At 41.9% G+C, this 19369-nt stretch overlaps 3 protein-coding genes across 3 annotated transcripts; all 3 read right to left on the bottom strand.

The window, feature by feature from the left end:
* Window positions 1-238: 238 nt before the first annotated feature.
* Window positions 239-3917, bottom strand: cetn3 (centrin 3). Its single transcript, XM_073478022.1, has 5 exons — window positions 3777-3917; window positions 2602-2737; window positions 1921-2035; window positions 1604-1795; window positions 239-798 (listed from the first exon to the last, which is right to left on the bottom strand). The coding sequence occupies exons 1-5, from the start codon at window positions 3791-3793 to the stop codon at window positions 755-757; spliced, it is 504 nt and encodes a 167-aa protein (XP_073334123.1). The 5' UTR covers window positions 3794-3917; the 3' UTR covers window positions 239-754.
* Window positions 3918-5264: 1347 nt separating this feature from the next.
* Window positions 5265-7668, bottom strand: LOC141005724 (tripartite motif-containing protein 16-like). The gene has a single exon (XM_073477704.1). The coding sequence runs from the start codon at window positions 7651-7653 to the stop codon at window positions 5983-5985; it is 1671 nt and encodes a 556-aa protein (XP_073333805.1). The 5' UTR covers window positions 7654-7668; the 3' UTR covers window positions 5265-5982.
* A 488-nt stretch (window positions 7669-8156) lies between these two features.
* LOC141005647 (uncharacterized) lies at window positions 8157-16790 on the bottom strand. Its single transcript, XM_073477569.1, has 2 exons — window positions 15128-16790; window positions 8157-11058 (listed from the first exon to the last, which is right to left on the bottom strand). The coding sequence occupies exons 1-2, from the start codon at window positions 16788-16790 to the stop codon at window positions 9203-9205; spliced, it is 3519 nt and encodes a 1172-aa protein (XP_073333670.1). The 3' UTR covers window positions 8157-9202.
* Window positions 16791-19369: the final 2579 nt, after the last annotated feature.

Here is a 19369-nt window from a genome sequence, read left to right as displayed (position 1 = left end):
ACCATCATCAAAATCATGGGTATAAATTCAGTGTCTTGGTCACTGGACACCTCTTCAGAATAAAAGTCCTCTTATGTATCTGATCAGTTGCTAGGATGTGAAAAACACCGTAATGTTTTCTGTATTTCTTCCATGGTGGGCCCTTTATTTTTGGGATTTAGAGCTGGGTAGTGTGGAGGGTTGGGTTGAAGAGAAGGCTATGTTGTTGGATGTAAAATAAAGTGTTAAAAAAAAAGACTTACTGGCAAACCGATTTTATTTCATAGAAAATAAATAGCACATTCAAACATTCACTTTATGTAAAGAGCAAAAACAACCAGTCAAAACTTCAGGAATGAACAGCGAAGTTTGTCCCATGTCCTCCCAACACTTATTTGGATGTGACAGAAAGGTTGACGACAAAGTGATCATCGGATTTTGAATACAATCAGCTCGACTAACATCAAATTTGTCCAATTCTGAAATGTTCTTAGACACTTTTGAGGTGAATTTACAACAGGTTTCATTAAGACGGACACATGTAAAAGTCCACAACACTTAGAGTGAGTATGAAGAAAAGAGATGCATGACAAACTGGAGCAACACGGGCCATGTCGAACTTTTCTGACAGTCCGGTCCTTTGATGTGATGAATCAAGTATAAACCATTGAGTCCATTCAGACCCTCGAGAGTTAGCTGACCCTTCAGGCTCACGCCGACAGATGTTCAGTCACTCAGCTTCTCACGCTGTGGACGATCAATCCAGGACTCTTCATCAGGAGTCTCCAGTCATAATGGAGAGGAACTCCTCCTGGTTGACTGGAAAAGGAAAGAAAACAAGTTTATCAGCGAGGGGAGTGCCACTAACACAAAACACCTGCTGCGTGGCTCCATCCCAGGGTCCCCCGTAACGCTGCGCTCTAGAAAACTGGAACTCAAAGTCCTACTTTCTAAACTCGGGGCAAATCCATCTACCCAGACTTCATGAAGAAGCACCGTCTGATGTAACGACAATGGCATGGGGGGGAGGGGGTAGGATGTATTTGTAGATTACAGTATTTGTTTTAGGCCAGTGAATGGCAGAAAGTGTAAAGCTAAGGGTCGACTGATCTGGCTTTTTCAGAGCCGATAACAATGCTGATTATTATTGTCAAGGAGACTAAAAACTGATGTTTGGGACCGATTCAGCCAGGGTCAATAATCTCATGTGTCATTTTTCCTCTTCCATTTTATTTACATGTGCACAGAGGCTGCACTGCAAAGAGTTCAATCACGTGTACACTTACCAAAGAGACATCATGTTGTTTCTGCCAGCCACGTTTTTGGGTCACTTTTTGGCATTGTGCGCCTCGAAGGCTGAGAGGACGGATGTTTGAAATTTCAACTAACCCCAACCTCTGACTTGGAACAAGGCACAAGGCCTTCAGCCCTGAACCCTCATGGACTATGAATCTTACTTCTTGAGCTCAATGCACAAATCGTTTCAACAATTTAAAACTTTTCTGAACTAAATTCAAAGTGTAATACAACACAGTGCATTTGTTAGACCTTTACGTTTCGGCTCCTTCTAGTGAAAAGGTTTGAGAGGCATCTTCTACGACCGATGTGAGAACTCGACACTTACTTTCACCGTCTCCGTCGTTGTCGAACTCGTCGATCATGCTACGCAGCTCCTCGTCGCTGACGTTCTCCCCGAGTTCTCGAGCTACTCGTCTCAGGTTCCTCAGACTGATCTTTCCTGACTCGTCATCATCGAACAGCTTAAAGGCCTTCATGATCTCCTCCTTTGGGTCTCGCTCCAGGATGCGATCAGTCACTGTGGAAAGATGTCAACATATTTACTTTAAGAACTTTAGTCAGTGTAACAACAGATTTATTCTTACTGTGTATCATCCTAGTAGCCACTGGCACTTTGACTGTCTGAGGTGAAGGAAAACTCACCAACTTCATTGAAATCCTCAAATGTTATCTTGCCATTTCCCTCTCTGTCATAGTCTTTAAGAATCTTCAAAACATCCACTTTCTTCACTTCAAAGCCGAGCGCTCGCATCGCCACCTGTTGGGATTTTAAAATGGTGATATACAGTTTATTTGAAGGGAATTGCTCAATAAGTACGTTTGTTTACATGTTCGTTCAGTATCCTGGTTTGATATTTTTTTTAACAGAATCAGGTTTCTGATTATCTGTGTGCAGGAATGTCTATGATTTCTCTACATCCCAGCCAACCTACTTAGTTACCTGACACTGAGCTGTGGTGTTGAATAATGGAGTATTGACATTGACCTTTGGCCACTAAAATCTAATCAGTTCATCCTCAAGTCATGGTGGAAATTCCCTCAAAGCAGATGTATGGACGGACATACAAACAACCCTAAAACATAAAGCCCCCACCACACCTGTCGCTGTCTGCCGTAAGTAACGCAGAGGATGAACTGTACTGTCGTCTTCAGTTACTACAATTTTGATGGAAAAGCTCATTTATTCAAGGTTTGAATGCAGCCAGAAACCCGACTGAGTTCATCCTCAACAGTTCAGGTAACTCAGTTGGTGTAAAAACAATCTGATGGATGTCAAACGCATATCGCACTTCAAAGAGTCGGCATGTTTCCTTCATTGCTCACCTTCAGCTCGTGGTAGTCAATTTCTCTATCTTTGTCAGTGTCGAACAGCTCGAAGGCTTCTTTGATTTCATGCTTCTGATCCTCGGTGAGCTCTCGCCTCTTCTTGCGCTTGTTTTTGTCTGCTGCCAGGTCAGTTCTGGAAAGACGGATATCAGCGTTACGGCAAATCATGTGACACAGTCAGGATCCTCTCTGGGGTCACAGAATCTGACCGCTATCAAAATATATGATCATGCCTGATACTATGGAGGCATCATTTAAGGTGACAACTATCAAAAAAACAAAACAAACATTTCCTGTAACGCTGCTTCATAATAAAAGCTCATGGGGGGCTTTTATTGTGAAGAAGTTATAGGAAATTAAACGTGTTTAGCGAAGCCACTTTGTAAGCTGTGATTCTTCGATACAGTACTGCTGGGATCGGTTTTAGACGCACCTTTAAGCAGGCAACGGAAAAATGGCATATTTAACTTTTTCAGCCTGTCCTCCTCAGAAAAACGACTATATACCGTAGCTCGTCTTTGAAAGCAACGTCTGTTGTGTGTGGTGAACTTGTTTTGCTGTACAATATTAGTATATAGCCTTTATTTCTCGCACTGTGGGACTTGTAGATGGGCAACGCTGTTATTCACCTCACCGTAACTCAAAATGCAAGCCTGCTTTGCTCTAATGTTAACAAATACAAGTACAATACAAGTAGGCCCTCCAAACTGCTATTCCACGTATTGAGACCCCCCGTCTCTTCTTTGTAAACAGGCCTGTAAAAAAGTTGCATAGTGTGCCTTTAAAGACGAACCAAGTCACTTTATTTACGAGCAACAAACATGATGAAGTAATGAAGAAGTACTGTTGAGTTAGTCAGGATGACAACACTCTGAGATCAACAGAATAACTTGAAACACTTTCATAGTTGCATTAATGAACGTGAAGTCAGGAAGGACATCAAGACAATTCACGTTTAACAAAAAATAACGTGCTCCACTGCAGCGCCGTAAGAGGAAATAAGCGACAAGTAAGCTTTCAAACACTGTGAAACACTGATGCTAACAGCCAAACATGCTAACGCTAGCTAACGTGAATGAGCTAGCTTTAGCTGTGCGGCTACGTGTTGGCTGCATTAAAAATGAGCTGCGCTGAAGAAATAAAAGAGAAGCGGGTGAGACAGACTGATTTACCTTAAGGACAGACTCATTGTGGCCGGATTTTAGGATGTTAACAGACACGTTTTTGTCGTTAAACACGCAGGAAGACTAACACTGTAACACAACACAACAAATCTGTTTATCCGCGCTCATACACAAGCTTCCGATTGGTCGCTGGTCACCAGGCAGCAGTGAAGTGTTCTCTGATTGGCTGACGTCTCCTCTGTCTTCTTCCGGAGTTTACTAGGACTCTGACCAAAGCATTTGTACTTTACTTGAGTGTATATATATATTTTTTCTGATACTTTTTATGCTTATTTAGAGGGAAATATTGTACATTTTATTTTTTTACATTTATGTGGCAGTGGTGACAGCAGGGTTACAAATAGATAGACACTTTATTTATCCCTCCACAAGGCAACACAGCCTAAAAAGTCTAAATTAGCCTATCAAGAGTATCAATAGGCCTAAATGAGCATTCATTCATAATGTGGCAACTCTGCAGTGGGCTACTTATGCTTTTAAGGTACTTGAACTATGCATTTCCATTTCAATGATGCCATGTTTTGGTGCATTTATGAAATGAAAGAACTAGACCACTATAAATAGAAATAGGGTTGAAAAACAGAACTATATATGCAGACGTACTTAAGTCCTCCCTGTGTTTGTGAAAATGTACAAGATAAAAAAGGAGCTTCGGCAGCCTATATTTGAAAACAGTAAAATCTAAAAAAAGAGCTAGTTAATAGTTTCAACTTTATTTAGAATAAAGTCCATTTCAGTGTGAGTTAATCCCTCTTTTATCCTCAGCCACATACAGCAATCAACCCTCAGGCTTGAGCATAAAACACAACTTGATTGAACAGATACAATTCTGTGTGTTAAGGCACTTTAACTGTCAGAGAATGTAAGCCACTGTAGGCCTAAAACAAAGAGCAGTATAGTAAGAATCTTAGCCCCAGATATGACATTAAAACAATGTAAACATTAATTAATCAGTTATTATAATGATTTTTTCACCCTAAATGGGACATGAGTACTTTTACTTTTGGTGCTGTAAGTTTATTTTTATGTTTATACTTTTGTACTTCAGTAACATTTTGAATGTACGACTTTTACTTCCAATATAATGTGTAATCAGTGTTATTGGTGCTTTTACTTATATAAAATATAGGCTTGGCCACTTCAGCCACACTGCAGTAGCCTCTTTAATCCTGCCCTTATTGGCAACAGTACGTTCCTTTCTTACGTCGGTCCTTTTCTCCCTGACAGGCCAATATAATTCCTGCAAATAACAAACACATCTTTTACTGTTTCTGTTACCTGCCATGTTCACAGACTGGTTGGATGCTTTACTATAATGTGAAAGGGTGCCACTCGGGTTATAATCTAGTCAGCATGAATTTTCAATGCTTTGTAAAAATGTTAATGAAAACAGAATTCAATCATTTGCAAACATACTGTTTTTCTTTCTCCCATCAGCTTTGTATGATACTCTGGAATGAAGACGAGCAGAAAACACTTTGTTCATGTTTGTTTATTCATTTTATAAAGCTTCAGTTTGTTCACACATCCCATCAGTAAAGTCTGTTAAACGACTCTTGTTCAGTGATTTCATGTACAGATTCACTTCATCCACACAGTCAGTTTGTTTGAGCAGAATCTCAGCTACGTACAAGAAACTAATGAATGATCTGCTTATTGATTATGATCATGATAATTACTGTTTAATAGTCTCTTATTTGTAAATGGATTTGGACAACAACAACAACATTTGGTCTGCCAAACAAATAAATGTAAATGTGATTATAGATTTCTTTACAAATGTACAAGAAGGTGACAACTAAATATCTACGATGAAGGAAGCTCTGCTGCTTTCTCTCAAACAACAACATACAAATGCATCAAAACAAACATTCAACAAACATTTCGAGCACAGAGACGTTTACACTTTCATGCAGAGAAATGTCAGTTCAGCTAAACAAAAGTCATCATGAGCAGTGAGAGCCTCCACGGCTGAACAGACACAGGAAGGAGCGCCGCCTAAAGAAACTCAAAGATTTACAGAAAGACAAATGAGAAGATGTCAAAGTCCCGCCCACAATGTTTGATTGACAGGTGATCTCTGTGCAGTGAAGAAATGCCACAACAATCAGCTCTCAGCAACAAACATGAAGACAAAATAAGTTTAAGGATTCAAACACAGAGTTTAACCCACTGTCCCTGAAATGACTTCTGTCTATTTGAGTTTACACAACTCAGCAGTGGCTCCATGATAAAGACCAAGTCCAGCATAGAGAGGCTGAGTGAATGTGGTCTGGACTCTGTGGAGGAGAGTCATGGTTTCAGAGACGCTGTAGAAGGACAGAACACCTGCACTGTGATCCAGGTACACTCCAACTCTGGAGGACTCAGGACCTGACACGGGAGTTTGGATGTTGTTGTACCAAAAGTAATAACTGTCATTGTCACAATATAATGACCAGGATTTGTCATTACATCCAAATCCACATTCCTCTGATTCCCCTGCTCTGCTGTTATTCTTGTAGGCAACTGCTACGTCAACTTCTCCCGTTCTCCTCTCCACCTCCCAGTAACAACGTCCAGTCAGACTCTCTCTACTCAGGACCTGCTCCCAGTAAGTGAATCTGTCTGGGTGACTAGAATAAGACTGTTCATCTTCCATTCTTGTTACTTTTCTGTTCCCCTCAGATAATAACAGCTCTGTGTATGCTGTGTTTGGATCCAGTGTGATTTCACGTGAATATTTTAAGAATCCAGCTCTGGTCTCGGGCTCTGATTGAGACAGTAAAACATCCACTTCAGTCACTGTCAGTGAGATGTTTCTCCACGTCTCCTTCAGGACGTCCTGTAGTTTGTCTCTGACCTCTGACACAGCTGCTGTCACATCCTCAAAGTAGCTCAGAGGACGGATATTGATGCTGGATGAGTGTTCAGACTCACTGAGTGCTGACAGTGAGGGGTAGTTGTGTAGAAACTGGTTGTGATCCTCTGTGTGTGAGAGCTTGTTCAGCTCAGCGTCTTTCCTCTTCAGCTCAGTGATCTCCTGCTCCAGCTTCTCCTGAAGCTCTTTGACTCGACTCACTTCAGTTTCCTGCTGGGATCTGACCTGCTGCTTCACATCAGAGCGTCTTTTCTCCATGAGACGGATCAGCTCGGTGAAGATCTTCTCACTGTCCTCCACTGTTCTATCGGCAGAGCGATTGATGGCCTCCACCTCCTGTTGAAGCACCTTCACATCTTCCTCTCTGTCCTGGATTCTCTGCTGGATGTTTTGTCGACTCACCTCGAGCTCTCTCTGCCTCTCAGTCCTCTCTGCTGCAGCTGTCACTGTGTCGTGGCCTTTATGTTGATCCACAGAGCAGAGATAACAGATTGACTGCTGATCAGTACGGCAGAACATCTTCATCACCTCATTATGACGATAGCAGATATTGTCCTGGAGCTTGGTGGTGGGCTCCACCAGCTTGTGATTCTTTAACTGAGCCACATCGTAATGAGGCTGGAGGTGTTTGTCGCAGTAAGAGACCAGACAGACCAGACAGGACTTGAGGGCTTTCAGTTTTCTCCCAGTGCAGAAATCACAGGTCACATCTTCAGGTCCAGCGTAGCAGTGATCAGCAGGAGCAGCTTGGAGTCCAGTCTTCTTCAGCTCCTCCACTAAAGCTGCTAACATGGTGTTTTTAACCAGGGCAGGCCTCGGTGTGAAGGTCTGTCTACACTGAGGGCAGCTGTGGATTTTCTTCTCATCTTCTCCTTCCCAGAAGCTTTTAATACAGTTCATGCAGTAGCTGTGTCCACAGGGAATAGTCACCGGATCCTTCAGTAGATCCAGACAGATCGAACAAGAGAAGGTTTCCCGGTCCAGCTGAACTCCTTTCTCGGCCATTTCACCTCTCAGTGCAAACAACTGCCTGAGTTTTACTTCCTGATAACTGAAACCGGTTTGAGCTCTGATCTGAACAGTGTGTGTTGCTTCAGTGATTTGTGCCCGTCTGCTCCTGCACTGCGCTGCATGTTGGTCACACCCATCCTTGAGCTGTAGATCTGAAGGGGAGTGAATGAGGAAACAGTTGCACAGAGTGGAGCTCGCTGTGTTTGAGAGCAGGAAGAAGAGGGAGGGGTCATTACGCTTCGATCCATTCCAGGAAGAGGAGCGGGGTGGAGAGAGACATCGTGTGTTGAACACTTGTTTACAATAGAGCTCATTTCTCATTTTAAACACTGGTCACTTCAGCTGTTAGGAGGTAAAGTCTTCTTAGAGTCAGAGGGTTTGGAGACGGCTCCCCAGTTTTCAACATTACAGAGTCATCCTGTTATTCAGTTTAATCAACCTTTTTACTGATTATATTCATTCAAATACAAAACATGAAAGACAGATGAATTAATCACTGGAGTTTTAAGTCCATTTATTCTGTGAGACAGTTATCCAACAGTTTATTTCTGTAAAACATGTAGACAAACTGAGCTGAGGAGCTTTAACCTCCACCACATCCCTGGTCGGCAGGATGAAGGCGCCCTCTTGTGTTGTGCATCAGTTTTCACATGTCAGTTGTTGAGCTGCTGTGATGTTCACTGCAGGAAGACATGTACAAACTTCACTGAGCCTTTGGCAGCTTCACACAACATCAGTAAAGACACATTTAAATGTGTGTGATGTCACACTGTGTCAGTTTGTTCACAGGAGTCACAGCCTGTAACGCTGATGCTGCATTCAGGTCACATGGGAAAGATGGGAGAGAAGAGATTCCACTTTACAAATATTATTCACATCAGCTCTCAGGTTGTTAAAAGGATTTGGGAATGTGAGATTTCATGTACAGATTCACTTCATCCACACAGTCAGTTTGTTTGAGCAGAATCTCAGCTACGTACAAGAAACTAATGAATGATCTTCTTATTGATTATGATCATGATAATTACAGTTTAATAGTCTCTTATTTGTAAGTTGATTTGGACAACAACAACAACATTTGTTCTGCCAAACAAATAAATGTAAATGTGATTTTAGATTTCTTTACAAATGTACAAGAAGGTGACAACTAAATATCTACGATGAAGGAAGCTCTGCTGCTTTCTCTCAAACAACAACATACAAATGCATCAAAACAAACATTCAACAAACATTTCGAGCACAGAGACGTTTACACTTTCATGCAGAGAAATGTCAGTTCAGCTAAACAAAAGTCATCATGAGCAGTGAGAGCCTCCACGGCTGAACAGACACAGGAAGGAGCGCCGCCTAAAGAAACTCAAACATTTACAGAAAGACAAGTGAGAAGATGTCAAAGTCCTGCCCATAATGTTTGATTGACAGGTGATCTCTGTGAAGTGAAGAAATGCCACAACAATCAGCTCTCAGCAACAAACATGAAGACAAAATAAGTTTAAGGATTCAAACACAGAGTTTAATCCACTGTCCCTGAAATAACTTCTGTCTATTTGAGTTTACACAACTCAGCAGTGGTTTCAGGATAAAGCCAAAGTCCAGCATAGAGAGGCTGAGTGAATGTGATCTGGACTCTGTGGAGGAGAGTCATGGTTTCAGAGATGCTGTAGAAGGACAGAATACCTGCACTGTGATCCAGGTACACTCCAACTCTGGAGGACAGAGGACCTGAGACGGGAGTGTTGATATTGTTGTACCAAAAGTTATAACTGTTTGTCTTACAATTTAATGCCCATGATTTGTCATTCCGTCCAAATGAACTTTGATCTGACCTCCCTGCTCTGCTGATATTCTTGTATGCGACTGCTACATCAACTGCTCCCCCTCTCCACTCCACCTCCCAGTAACAACGTCCAGTCAGACTCTCTCTACTCAGGACCTGAGACCATGAGGTGAATCTGTCTGGGTGACTAGGATAAGACTGTTTAACTTCCATTCTTGTTGACTTTCTGTTCCCCTCAGATAATAACAGACGTGTGTTTGCTGTGTTTGGATCCAGTGTGATTTCACGTGAATATCTTAAGAATCCAGCTCTGGTCTTGGGCTCTGGTTGAGACAGTACAACATCCACTTCAGTCACTGTCAGTAAGATGTTTGTCCACGTCTCCTTCAGAACATCCTGTAGTTTGTCTCTGACCTCTGACACAGCTGCTGTCACATCCTCAAAGTATCTCAGAGGACGGATATTGATGCTGGATGAGTGTGTAGACTCACTGAGTGCTGACAGTGAGGGGTAGTTGTGTAGAAACTGGTTGTGATCCTCTGTGTGTGAGAGCTTGTTCAGCTCAGCGTCTTTCCTCTTCAGTTCAGTGATCTCCTGCTCCAGCTTCTCCTGAAGCTCTTTGACTCGACTCACTTCAGTTTCCTGCTGGGATCTGACCTGCTGCTTCACATCAGAGCGTCTTTTCTCCATGAGACGGATCAGCTTGGTGAAGATCTTCTCACTGTCCTCCACTGTTTTATCAGCAGAGTGATTGATGGCCTCCACCTCCTGTTGAAGCACCTTCACATCTTCCTCTCTGTCCTGGATTCTCTGCTGGATGTTTTGTCGACTCACCTCGAGCTCTCTCTGCCTCTCAGTCCTCTCTGCTGCTGCTGACACTATGTCGTGGCCTTTATGTTCCTCCACAGAGCAGAGATAACAGATACACTGCTGATCAGTACGGCAGAACATCTTCATCACCTCATTATGACGAGAGCAGATATTGTCCTGGAGCTTGGTGGTGGGCTCCACCAGCTTGTGATTCAGTAACTGAGCCACATCATAATGAGGCTGGAGGTGTTTCGCACAGTAAGAGCCCAGACACACCAGACAGACCAGACTGACCAGACAGACCAGACAGGACTTGAGGGCTTTCAGTATTCTCCCAGTGCAGACATCACAGGCCACATCTTCAGGTACAGCATAGCAGTGATCAGCAGGAGCAGCTTGGAGTCCAGTCTTCTTCAGCTCCTCCACTAAATCTGCTAACATAGCGTTTTTAACCAGGGCAGGCCTCGGTGTGAAGGTCTGTCTACACTGAGGGCAACTGTGGATTTCCTTCTCATCTTCTCCGTCCCAGAAGCTTTTAATACAGTTCATGCAGTAGCTGTGTCCACAGGGAATAGTCACCGGATCCTTCAGTAGATCCAGACAGATTGAACAAGAGATAGTTTCCCGGTCCAGCTGAACTCCTTTCTCTGCCATTTCACCTCTCAGTGCCAACAACTGCCTGAGTTTCACTTCCTGATAACTGAAACCAGTTTGAGCTCTGATCTGAACAGTGTGTGTTGCTTCAGTGATGTGTGCCTGTCTGCTCCTGCATTGCACTTCATGTTGGTCACACCCATCCTTGAGCTGTAGATCTGAAGGGGAGTGAATGAGGAAACAGTTGCACAGAGTGGAGCTCGCTGTGTTTGAGAGCAGGAAGAAGAGGGAGGGGTCATTACGCTTCGATCCATTCCAGGAAGAGGAGCGGGGTGGAGAGAGACATCGTGTGTTGAACACTTGTTTACAATAGAGCTCATTTCTCATTTTAAACACTGGTCACTTCAGCTGTTAGGAGGTAAAGTCTTCTTAGAGTCAGAGGGTTTGGAGACGGCTCCTCAGTTTTCAACATTACAGAGTCATCCTGTTATTCAGTTTAATCGACCTTTTTACTGATTATATTCATTCAAATACAGAACATGAAAGACACATGAATTAAACACTGGAGTTTTAAGTCCATTCATTCTCTGAGACAGTTATCCAACAGTTTATTTCTGTATTTTTGAGCTCATAAGGATCTGTTTGAACTGCATTGCTGGCTTTAAAAAAATTAATAATACCAGTGTTAGAGTCAGCTTTTCAACATCCAGAACTCACTGAAATGTTTTCTGACATTGAATTCTCCAGTTAATCATGTGTTGTACTTCAACATTAATAGGGAGTTCTGTGTTAAATTTGGCTATCAATAATAATTAGTTATTTTCAGGGATAATAATTAATTATGATAAATTATAAGATCCAATTTTCATTAGATCACCTAGCTGAGAGGCAGGGGCAGGACAGCTGTTATCACTCTCATGGAGGTGTAGAGAGGAGGCGGGGCACTCCTGGGGTGATCTGGTCCCCCTTTCAGAGGGATGGGCACTGATGAAGGCGTCATGCATCAGAGACTGGGAACAGTGGGTAGAATATCTTCTGGGCATTCAACTACCTGTGACTTCACTGTCCGTTTCAGAAAGATGGGAAGTCATGTAACTGTTATCTCTGTCTCTCAGTGGAGGTTGAGGAACTGACTTCATTCCCAAGGACTTCAATTGGGAATTGTTCACATCTTCTGAGTGGAGAGGGAGTTAACCTTCCATCAAGGGAGGAGTGTGAATCAGAGTAACCAGAATCACATTGGCTGAACGACTGTGGTGGGGAAATACATTCTGACCTAAGCCTTAACAACTCCTCCTTGTGTGAGCAAAGATCTAACTCTGCTGAGTGCAGGTAATCTAAATAGCGCTGGCTTTCTTATTAGCCATCTGAACTTAATGGAGGACACTAGAATTATGCGCTCTAAGAAGTTTTACCTCCTGTTCTAGGGCTGTTTTGCTCAGAACAGCAAGGCTGGTTTGCCTGTGGAAGATCAGAAGCAAACATCTTAACAACTGGCCTGTGGATGTGGTCTGCACATCACACCGGTCCTTAAGTAGGGACTCTATAGCTTCATTGCACTCACTGAGATTTAACCTGCTAATGACTTCAGGGCAGCCAGGTTTTACACTCTGTGCCATGGAAGATATAAATCGCTCTACACAGGGGTCATCCATTGTTAAACAAGTTGTCTAAACAACAATCAGTATGGTTGGCTATGGTGCTGCTTTGGCAGACAGTCTGTAGTGTAGCTTGGGAGGAGTACACTAGCCGAACCATACTGTGTTATGACCTACACTATAGAGGGTAGCTTCCTGTGGAGGAAGGGTGGCTATGGCACAATCTAGTGGCTCTTGTAGGCATACAGATTGGGGCCAATAAAGACAAACACAGTTTTACAAGTGTAACTTTGCCCTTCCGAACTTTCAACATGCACTAACTGGAATGCAGGGCAGTAACAGTCAGAGGATTGTCTCTTAACGTTGACTTGGGCTGAAACACGTGGTAGTAACGGCTAAAGTACAAAACTTCTGTTCACAGGGCTGGCAGCATGCTGTCGCTATATCTCCGGCTCTACTTCTTACTCAGGCTGAAATGCAAGGCAGAAACAGCCAGATATAAACTTCTATGTATCACAGGGCCTGTGGCATGCTGTGATTGACACAAGGAGCACTTGAATTGATAGCAGCAATAGCAAAGGCTCAAAGTGGCAGTTAATAACCTAAAAGAGTTTGGTTAATTAAATGGGTTATACATTTGATTGATAAATCAATTCTCACCACACTGCAATTGTTTGTAAGTACAAATCAACGTCTACTCCTGTAGTAGAGTAGTGGGGTTAAATTTTAAAACTTTTGGCTCAAGTTTTCAAGATGTGAACCTCAAATTTTTGCACTCGCCAAATTATGGTGAAATTAATATTGCACATGAATGTTTGCCAACAGTACACTGCCTCACACGGGGCACCATATGTTGTGCTTCAACATTAATAGGGAGTTTGGGGTTAAATTTGGCGATCAATAATAATTCATTATTATCAGGAATAATTATTAATTATGATAAATAATAAGATCCAATTTTCATTAGATCACCTCGGGGCACCATCCTTGAAGAAGGGAAAAGATAGCCAATCCACCAAATCAGTCTCAGAAAAAGGTACTAAACTGTCAGTTTGTAACTCTGATTAATAATTAACTTAATAACTACAACCAGTATTACCATAACAGCTCGTAATGGTCGAAGGATTTTGGAGTCCTTGACAGAGTAGAGGTTGGCAACATTCACTCTTGTACTCTATTAAATAGACAGCATGAAGGTTCAGAAGTCTTTTATTTAACACAAAGATGAAAACACACAATCTAACTAACATGTACTACATACAGGTGTGTGTGTGTGTGTGTGTCTGGAAAAACAAAGAAACAATAGTGGTGCTCACCTTGCAAAGACCCTGAGTCTGTGTGAAGCATAATTCAACTAATGTCAAATGAGCCGTGTATCAAAGCAAACTACCAATAACCTGACTACACAGAGATTAAAATAACTCCCAAACAATGAACAAAAGAAATTAAAAAAAAAAATCTGATTTCTTGAATTCTGGTGAAACAACGTATACTTGTATATACGACTTGTAATCAAATGTAAAGAATCACACATTCATTTAGTGATTTTACGACATTTTCCATTTGTTGTAAAAGTTGAGTCACTCACTGGTTGAATCAGGAACAACATTAATTTCCACCGACCATAAATGATTGTGTCCCGATGACTTAAAATGAGACTGAACATGTTGCTTTTAGAAGTGATGTTGATTTTGACTGAACTGAATTCATACAAATGTCATCATGATTATGAAAATCATTCCTAAAGTACTTGTGTGCTAGAAAAGGTGGAGTGACTTTACCTGTGATGGTGCAATAAATCAATCACAGTTGCCAGGAGCTCTAATCATGACTGTTTTAGTTGTACTTTTGGACTGACAGATGACAACCTGGACAACATGAGTCACAACAAGTTTGAATCAAATTTGGATTCAAACTTTACAACCCAGGATCGTCTCGCTGTGAGGTGACAGTGCTGTTTTCTCCATCAGCTTTGTATGATACCCTGGAATGAAGACAAGCAGAAAACACTTTGTTCATGTTTGTTTATTCATTTTATAAAGCTTCAGTTTGTTCACACATCCCATCAGTAAAGTCTGTTGAATGACTCTTGTTCAGTGATTTCATGTACAGATTCACTTCATCCACACAGTCAGTTTGTTTGAGCAGAATCTCAGCTATGTACAAGAAACTAATGACTGAGCTGCTTATTGATTATGATCATGATATTTACAGTTGAATGGTCCCTTATCTGTAAGTCAATTTGGACAACAACAACATTTGGTCTGCCAAACAAACGAGTGTAAATGTGATATAAATTTCTTTACAAATGTACAAGAAGGTGACAACTAAATATCTACGATGAAGGAAGCTCTGCTGCTTTCTCTCAAACAACAACATACAAATACATCAAAACAAACATTCAACAAACATTTAGAGCACAGAGACGTTTACACTTTCATGCAGAGAAATGACAGTTTCCACGGCTGAACAGACACAGGAAGGAGCACCACCTAAAGATCTCAAAGATTTACAGAAAGACAAATGAGAAGATGTCAAAGTCCCGCCCATAATGTTTGATTGACAGGTGATCTCTGTGTAGTGGAGAAATGCCACAACAATCAGCTCTCAGCAACAAACATGAAGACAAAATAAGTTTAACGATTCAAACACAGAATTTAACCTACTGTCCCTGAAATGACTTCTGTCTATTTGAGTTTACACAACTCAGCAGTGGTTTCAGGATAAAGTCCAGCATAGAGAGGCTGAGTGAATGTGGTCTGGACTCTGTGGAGGAGAGTCATGGTTTCAGAGACGCTGTAGAAGGACAGAATACCTGCACTGTGATCCAGGTACACTCCAACTCTGGAGGACTCAGGACCTGAGACGGGAGTGTCGATATTGTTGTACCAAAATTCATGACTGTCATTGTTACAATCTAATGACCAGGATTTGGCATTACATCCAAATAAACTTTCATATGAGTCCCCTGCTCTGCTGATATTCTTGTATGCGACGGCTACTCCAACTGCTCCCCCTCTCCTCTCCACCTCCCAGTAACAACGTCCAGTCAGACTCTCTCTACTCAGGACCTGAGCCCAGTCAGTGAATCTGTCTGGGTGACTAGAATAAGACTGTTCATCTTCCATTCTTGTTACTTTTCTGTCCCCCTCAGACAATAACAGACGTGTGTTTGCTGTGTTTGGATCCAGTGTGATTTCACGTGAATATTTTAAGAATCCAGCTCTGGTCTTGGGCTCCGATTGAGACAGTAAAACATCAACTTCAGTCACTGTCACTAAGATGTTTGTCCACGTCTCCCTCAGAACGTCCTGTAGTTTGTCTCTGACCTCTGACACAGCTGCTGTCACATCCTCAAAGTAGCTCAGAGGACGGATATTGATGCTGGATGAGTGTGTAGACTCACTGAGTGCTGACAGTGAGGGGTAGTTGTGTAGAAACTGGTTGTGATCCTCTGTGTGTGAGAGCTTCTTCAGCTCAGCGTCTTTCCTCTTCAGCTCAGTGATCTCCTGCTCCAGCTTCTCCTGAAGCTCTTTGACTCGACTCACTTCAGTTTCCTGCTGGGATCTGACCTGCTGCTTCACATCACAGCGTCTTTTCTCCATGAGACGGATCAGCTCGGTGAAGATCTTCTCACTGTCCTCCACTGTTTTATCAGCAGAGCGATTGATGGCCTCCACCTCCTGTTGAAGCACCTTCACATCTTCCTCTCTGTCCTGGATTCTCTGCTGGATGTTTTGTCGACTCACCTCGAGCTCTCTCTGCCTCTCAGTCCTCTCTGCTGCAGCTGTCACTGTGTCGTGGTCTTTATGTTGATCCACAGAGCAGAGATAACAGATACACTGCTGATCAGTCTGGCAGAATATCTTCATCACCTCATTATGACGAGAGCAGATATTGTCCTGGAGCTTGGTGGTGGGCTCCACCAGTTTGTGATTCAGTAACTGAGACACATCGTAATGAGGCTGGAGGTGTTTCTCACAGTAAGAGACCAGACAGACCAGACAGGACTTGAGGGCTTTCAGTTTTCTCCCAGTGCAGAAATCACAGGCCACATCTTCAGGTCCAGCGTAGCAGTGATCAGCAGGAGCAGCTTGGAGTCCAGTCTTCTTCAGCTCCTCCACTAAAACTGCTAACATGGTGTTTTTAACCAGGGCAGGCCTCGGTGTGAAGGTCTGCCTACACTGAGGGCAGCTGTGGATTTCCTTCTCATCTTCTCTGTCCCAGTGATCTTTAATACAGTTCATGCAGTAGCTGTGTCCACAGGGAATAGTCACCGGATCCTTCAGTAGATCCAGACAGATCGAACAAGAGATAGTTTCCCGGTCCAGCTGAACTTCTTTCTGCGCCATTTCACCTCTCAGTGCCAACGACTGTCTGAGTTTCACTTCCTTGGATGTAAAATTAGTTTGAGCTCTGATCTTAGAGACATGAGTTCTCTTCAAACTTAATATCTGAAGGGGAGGGAACAAGGAAATACTGTATATGGACAGAGAGGATGTCACTCTGTCCGGCATCAACCTTTGATTCATTCCAGGACGAGGAGCCGCCTGTGAATCTGAACTTTGTTTCCTCATTAACAATAAAACAATAAAACCTGTAAAATATTTCTTGGCTCTTCAGGCTTTGTTGATATATTTCTCTAACTCTTCTGCAAATTCTGTTCAGTTTTCTTTTACTGGTTAAAAGCAGTTGACTGACAATAGAGACCTATCAAAGTTAACTGTCATTAAATATTGAAATTGATGATCTACTTTGAAGCATTTGTGACAAACCTGTTCAATTTCAGAACATCACCCTGAGCAGTAATGGAAGGTAACTAAGTACATTTACTTAAGTACAATTTTGATGTACTCTGCTTGAATATGTATATTTTCTGCTACTTTATACTTGCACACCACAAGTAAATATCATATTTTTGATCCACTACATTGATAACGTTAGTGACTCATGATTTTGCAGATTACATGCTGCATCAGAGCCGGTGTAGCACAGTTTTAAATTCATGCGTTTAGTCTGATTTTGACTATCAGAAAAATAGTAAATATCTGACCTAATTACCGGTCAACCCCCGTCCACCCTCAGTATACAGTATCTAATTGACTTTTACTGTCTTCTTTTGCTGCTTAAGTTCATTTATTGCCACAAATTTACTTCAGATAATTCAGTGTATTTAATATCAGAAACTTAAAGGCTTAATATTTTAACACCATATCTTTACTTTTACTCAATTTTGACTTTGGGGTACTTTTTACAACACGGACCCTGAGCTAAACCAGCATTTCAATCTCCAGACGTGTTGGAACAAATATCATTAAACAAACTATTTGGTGAAACTGTGAATCCACGACGATGTGAACAGAATGAAGCTCGCTGTGTTTGAGATAAGAGAGAAAAGGAAGTTATCAACCTTTGATTCATTCCAGGAGGAGGAGCTGCCCTGTGAATCTGAACTTTGTTTCCTCATTTACAATAAAACCTGGTGCACATTTGAAAAGTCCTCAGTTTTTAGTCGTAAAATACTTCTTGGCTCTCAGGGCTTTGTTGGTATATTTCTCTAACTCTTCCTCAAACTGTTCAGTTTTCCTTTACTGGTTAAAAGCAGCTGACTGACAATATAGAGTTATCAAAGTTAACTGTCATTAAACACTTAAATTAATATTTAATAATTTTCTCACATATTTACTTTGAAACATTTGTGACAAAAATATTTAATGTCAGAACATGAGCAGTGATGGTATTTAACTCAGCACATTCACTCAAGAACTGTATTTAATTACAGTTTTAAGTTACTTGTACTTAAGCCTTTTCAGCACAACGTGGTTTGACCTGTGCTCGCTGCTGGGTTCAGTGAAGTCACAGCACTGCCGCACCCAAAGTCAAACCTGGTTGAACTCATGTAACACTTATTTACTTTAATAATTAATCATGTTATACAACAATGATCAAGGCTGGAAGACTCCGTATGAGCTAAACGACATAACACAAGAAAAGATATTCAATGCAGCAATCATACATTTATTATTAATATTTGGGGTCTTCAGATGTTTTTTGCAGGTTTGGTTTGTTACAGCCTACACAGGTGATCTGTGGGGACACAATATTATTTTCTTTCATGAAGGTTAAAATCTCGGAGGCACCTCTGTCAGCCTCAACACAATTCTTCACACAAAAGCATCGATATGAGAACGACCTTCTGACTCACAACCTGAACACACCGTGGTCAACATGAACTTCAGCAGCTGGTAAAACAAACTAAAGTTAGTAGAAAATACACAAGAACATTACAAAAATATTTCAGTCAGGGGATTTTATTACAAATGAATGAGGGCAGACAGTGAACACCACAGTTAGTGAGTGTCAGGAGCCAAACTACCACCAGGAAAAACAATAATTTCCACTTTTTTAACCTCAAAGATAATTTCTTTTGACTCACTGCAGTTTGACACCATTGACCACGATGTGTGACATTACTGGAAAGTTTCTCCTCAGCATGAAAACACAGTCTGAAACATGCAGACAAACTGAGCTGAGGAGCTTTAACCTCCACTACATCCCTGGTCGGCAGGATGAAGGCGCCCTCTTGTGTTGTGCATCAGTTTTCACATGTCAGTTGTTGAGCTGCTGTGATGTTCACTGCAGGAAGACATGTACAAACTTCACTGAGCCTTTGGCAGCTTCACACAACATCAGTAAAGACACATTTAAATGTGTGTGATTCACACTGTGTCAGTTTGTTCACAGGAGTCACAGCCTGTAACGCTGATGCTGCATTCAGGTCACATGGGAAAGATGGGAGAGAAGAGATTCCACTTTACAAATATTATTCACATCAGCTCTCAGGTTTTGTGCTGGAAAAGGTTGAGTAACTTTACCTGTGATGGTGCAATAAATCAATCACAGTTGTCAGGAGCTCTAATCACGACCGTTT

This window comes from Pagrus major, chromosome 12 (assembly GCF_040436345.1).
Source record: "Pagrus major chromosome 12, Pma_NU_1.0".
Taxonomy (NCBI): Eukaryota; Metazoa; Chordata; class Actinopteri; order Spariformes; family Sparidae; genus Pagrus; species Pagrus major.
Note: the sequence above shows the minus strand (reverse complement) of the source record. Positions and strands in the feature narration are given on the sequence as shown.

Coding starts and splice junctions, on each gene's coding strand:
- LOC141005724 (XM_073477704.1), bottom strand. CDS start 7,653: ATGGCCGAGAAAGGAGTTCAGCTGGACCGGGAAACCTTCTCTTGTTCG.
- cetn3 (XM_073478022.1), bottom strand. Junction 2,036..2,601: donor TTGACTACCACGAGCTGAAG/GTGAGCAATGAA, acceptor AAATCCCAACAG/GTGGCGATGCGAGCGCTCGG. Junction 1,796..1,920: donor TGAGGATTTCAATGAAGTTG/GTGAGTTTTCCT, acceptor ATCTTTCCACAG/TGACTGATCGCATCCTGGAG.
- LOC141005647 (XM_073477569.1), bottom strand. CDS start 16,790: ATGGCGCAGAAAGAAGTTCAGCTGGACCGGGAAACTATCTCTTGTTCG. Junction 11,059..15,127: donor TGAGTTGTGTAAACTCAAAT/AGACAGAAGTCA, acceptor ACTCCCCTTCAG/ATCTACAGCTCAAGGATGGG.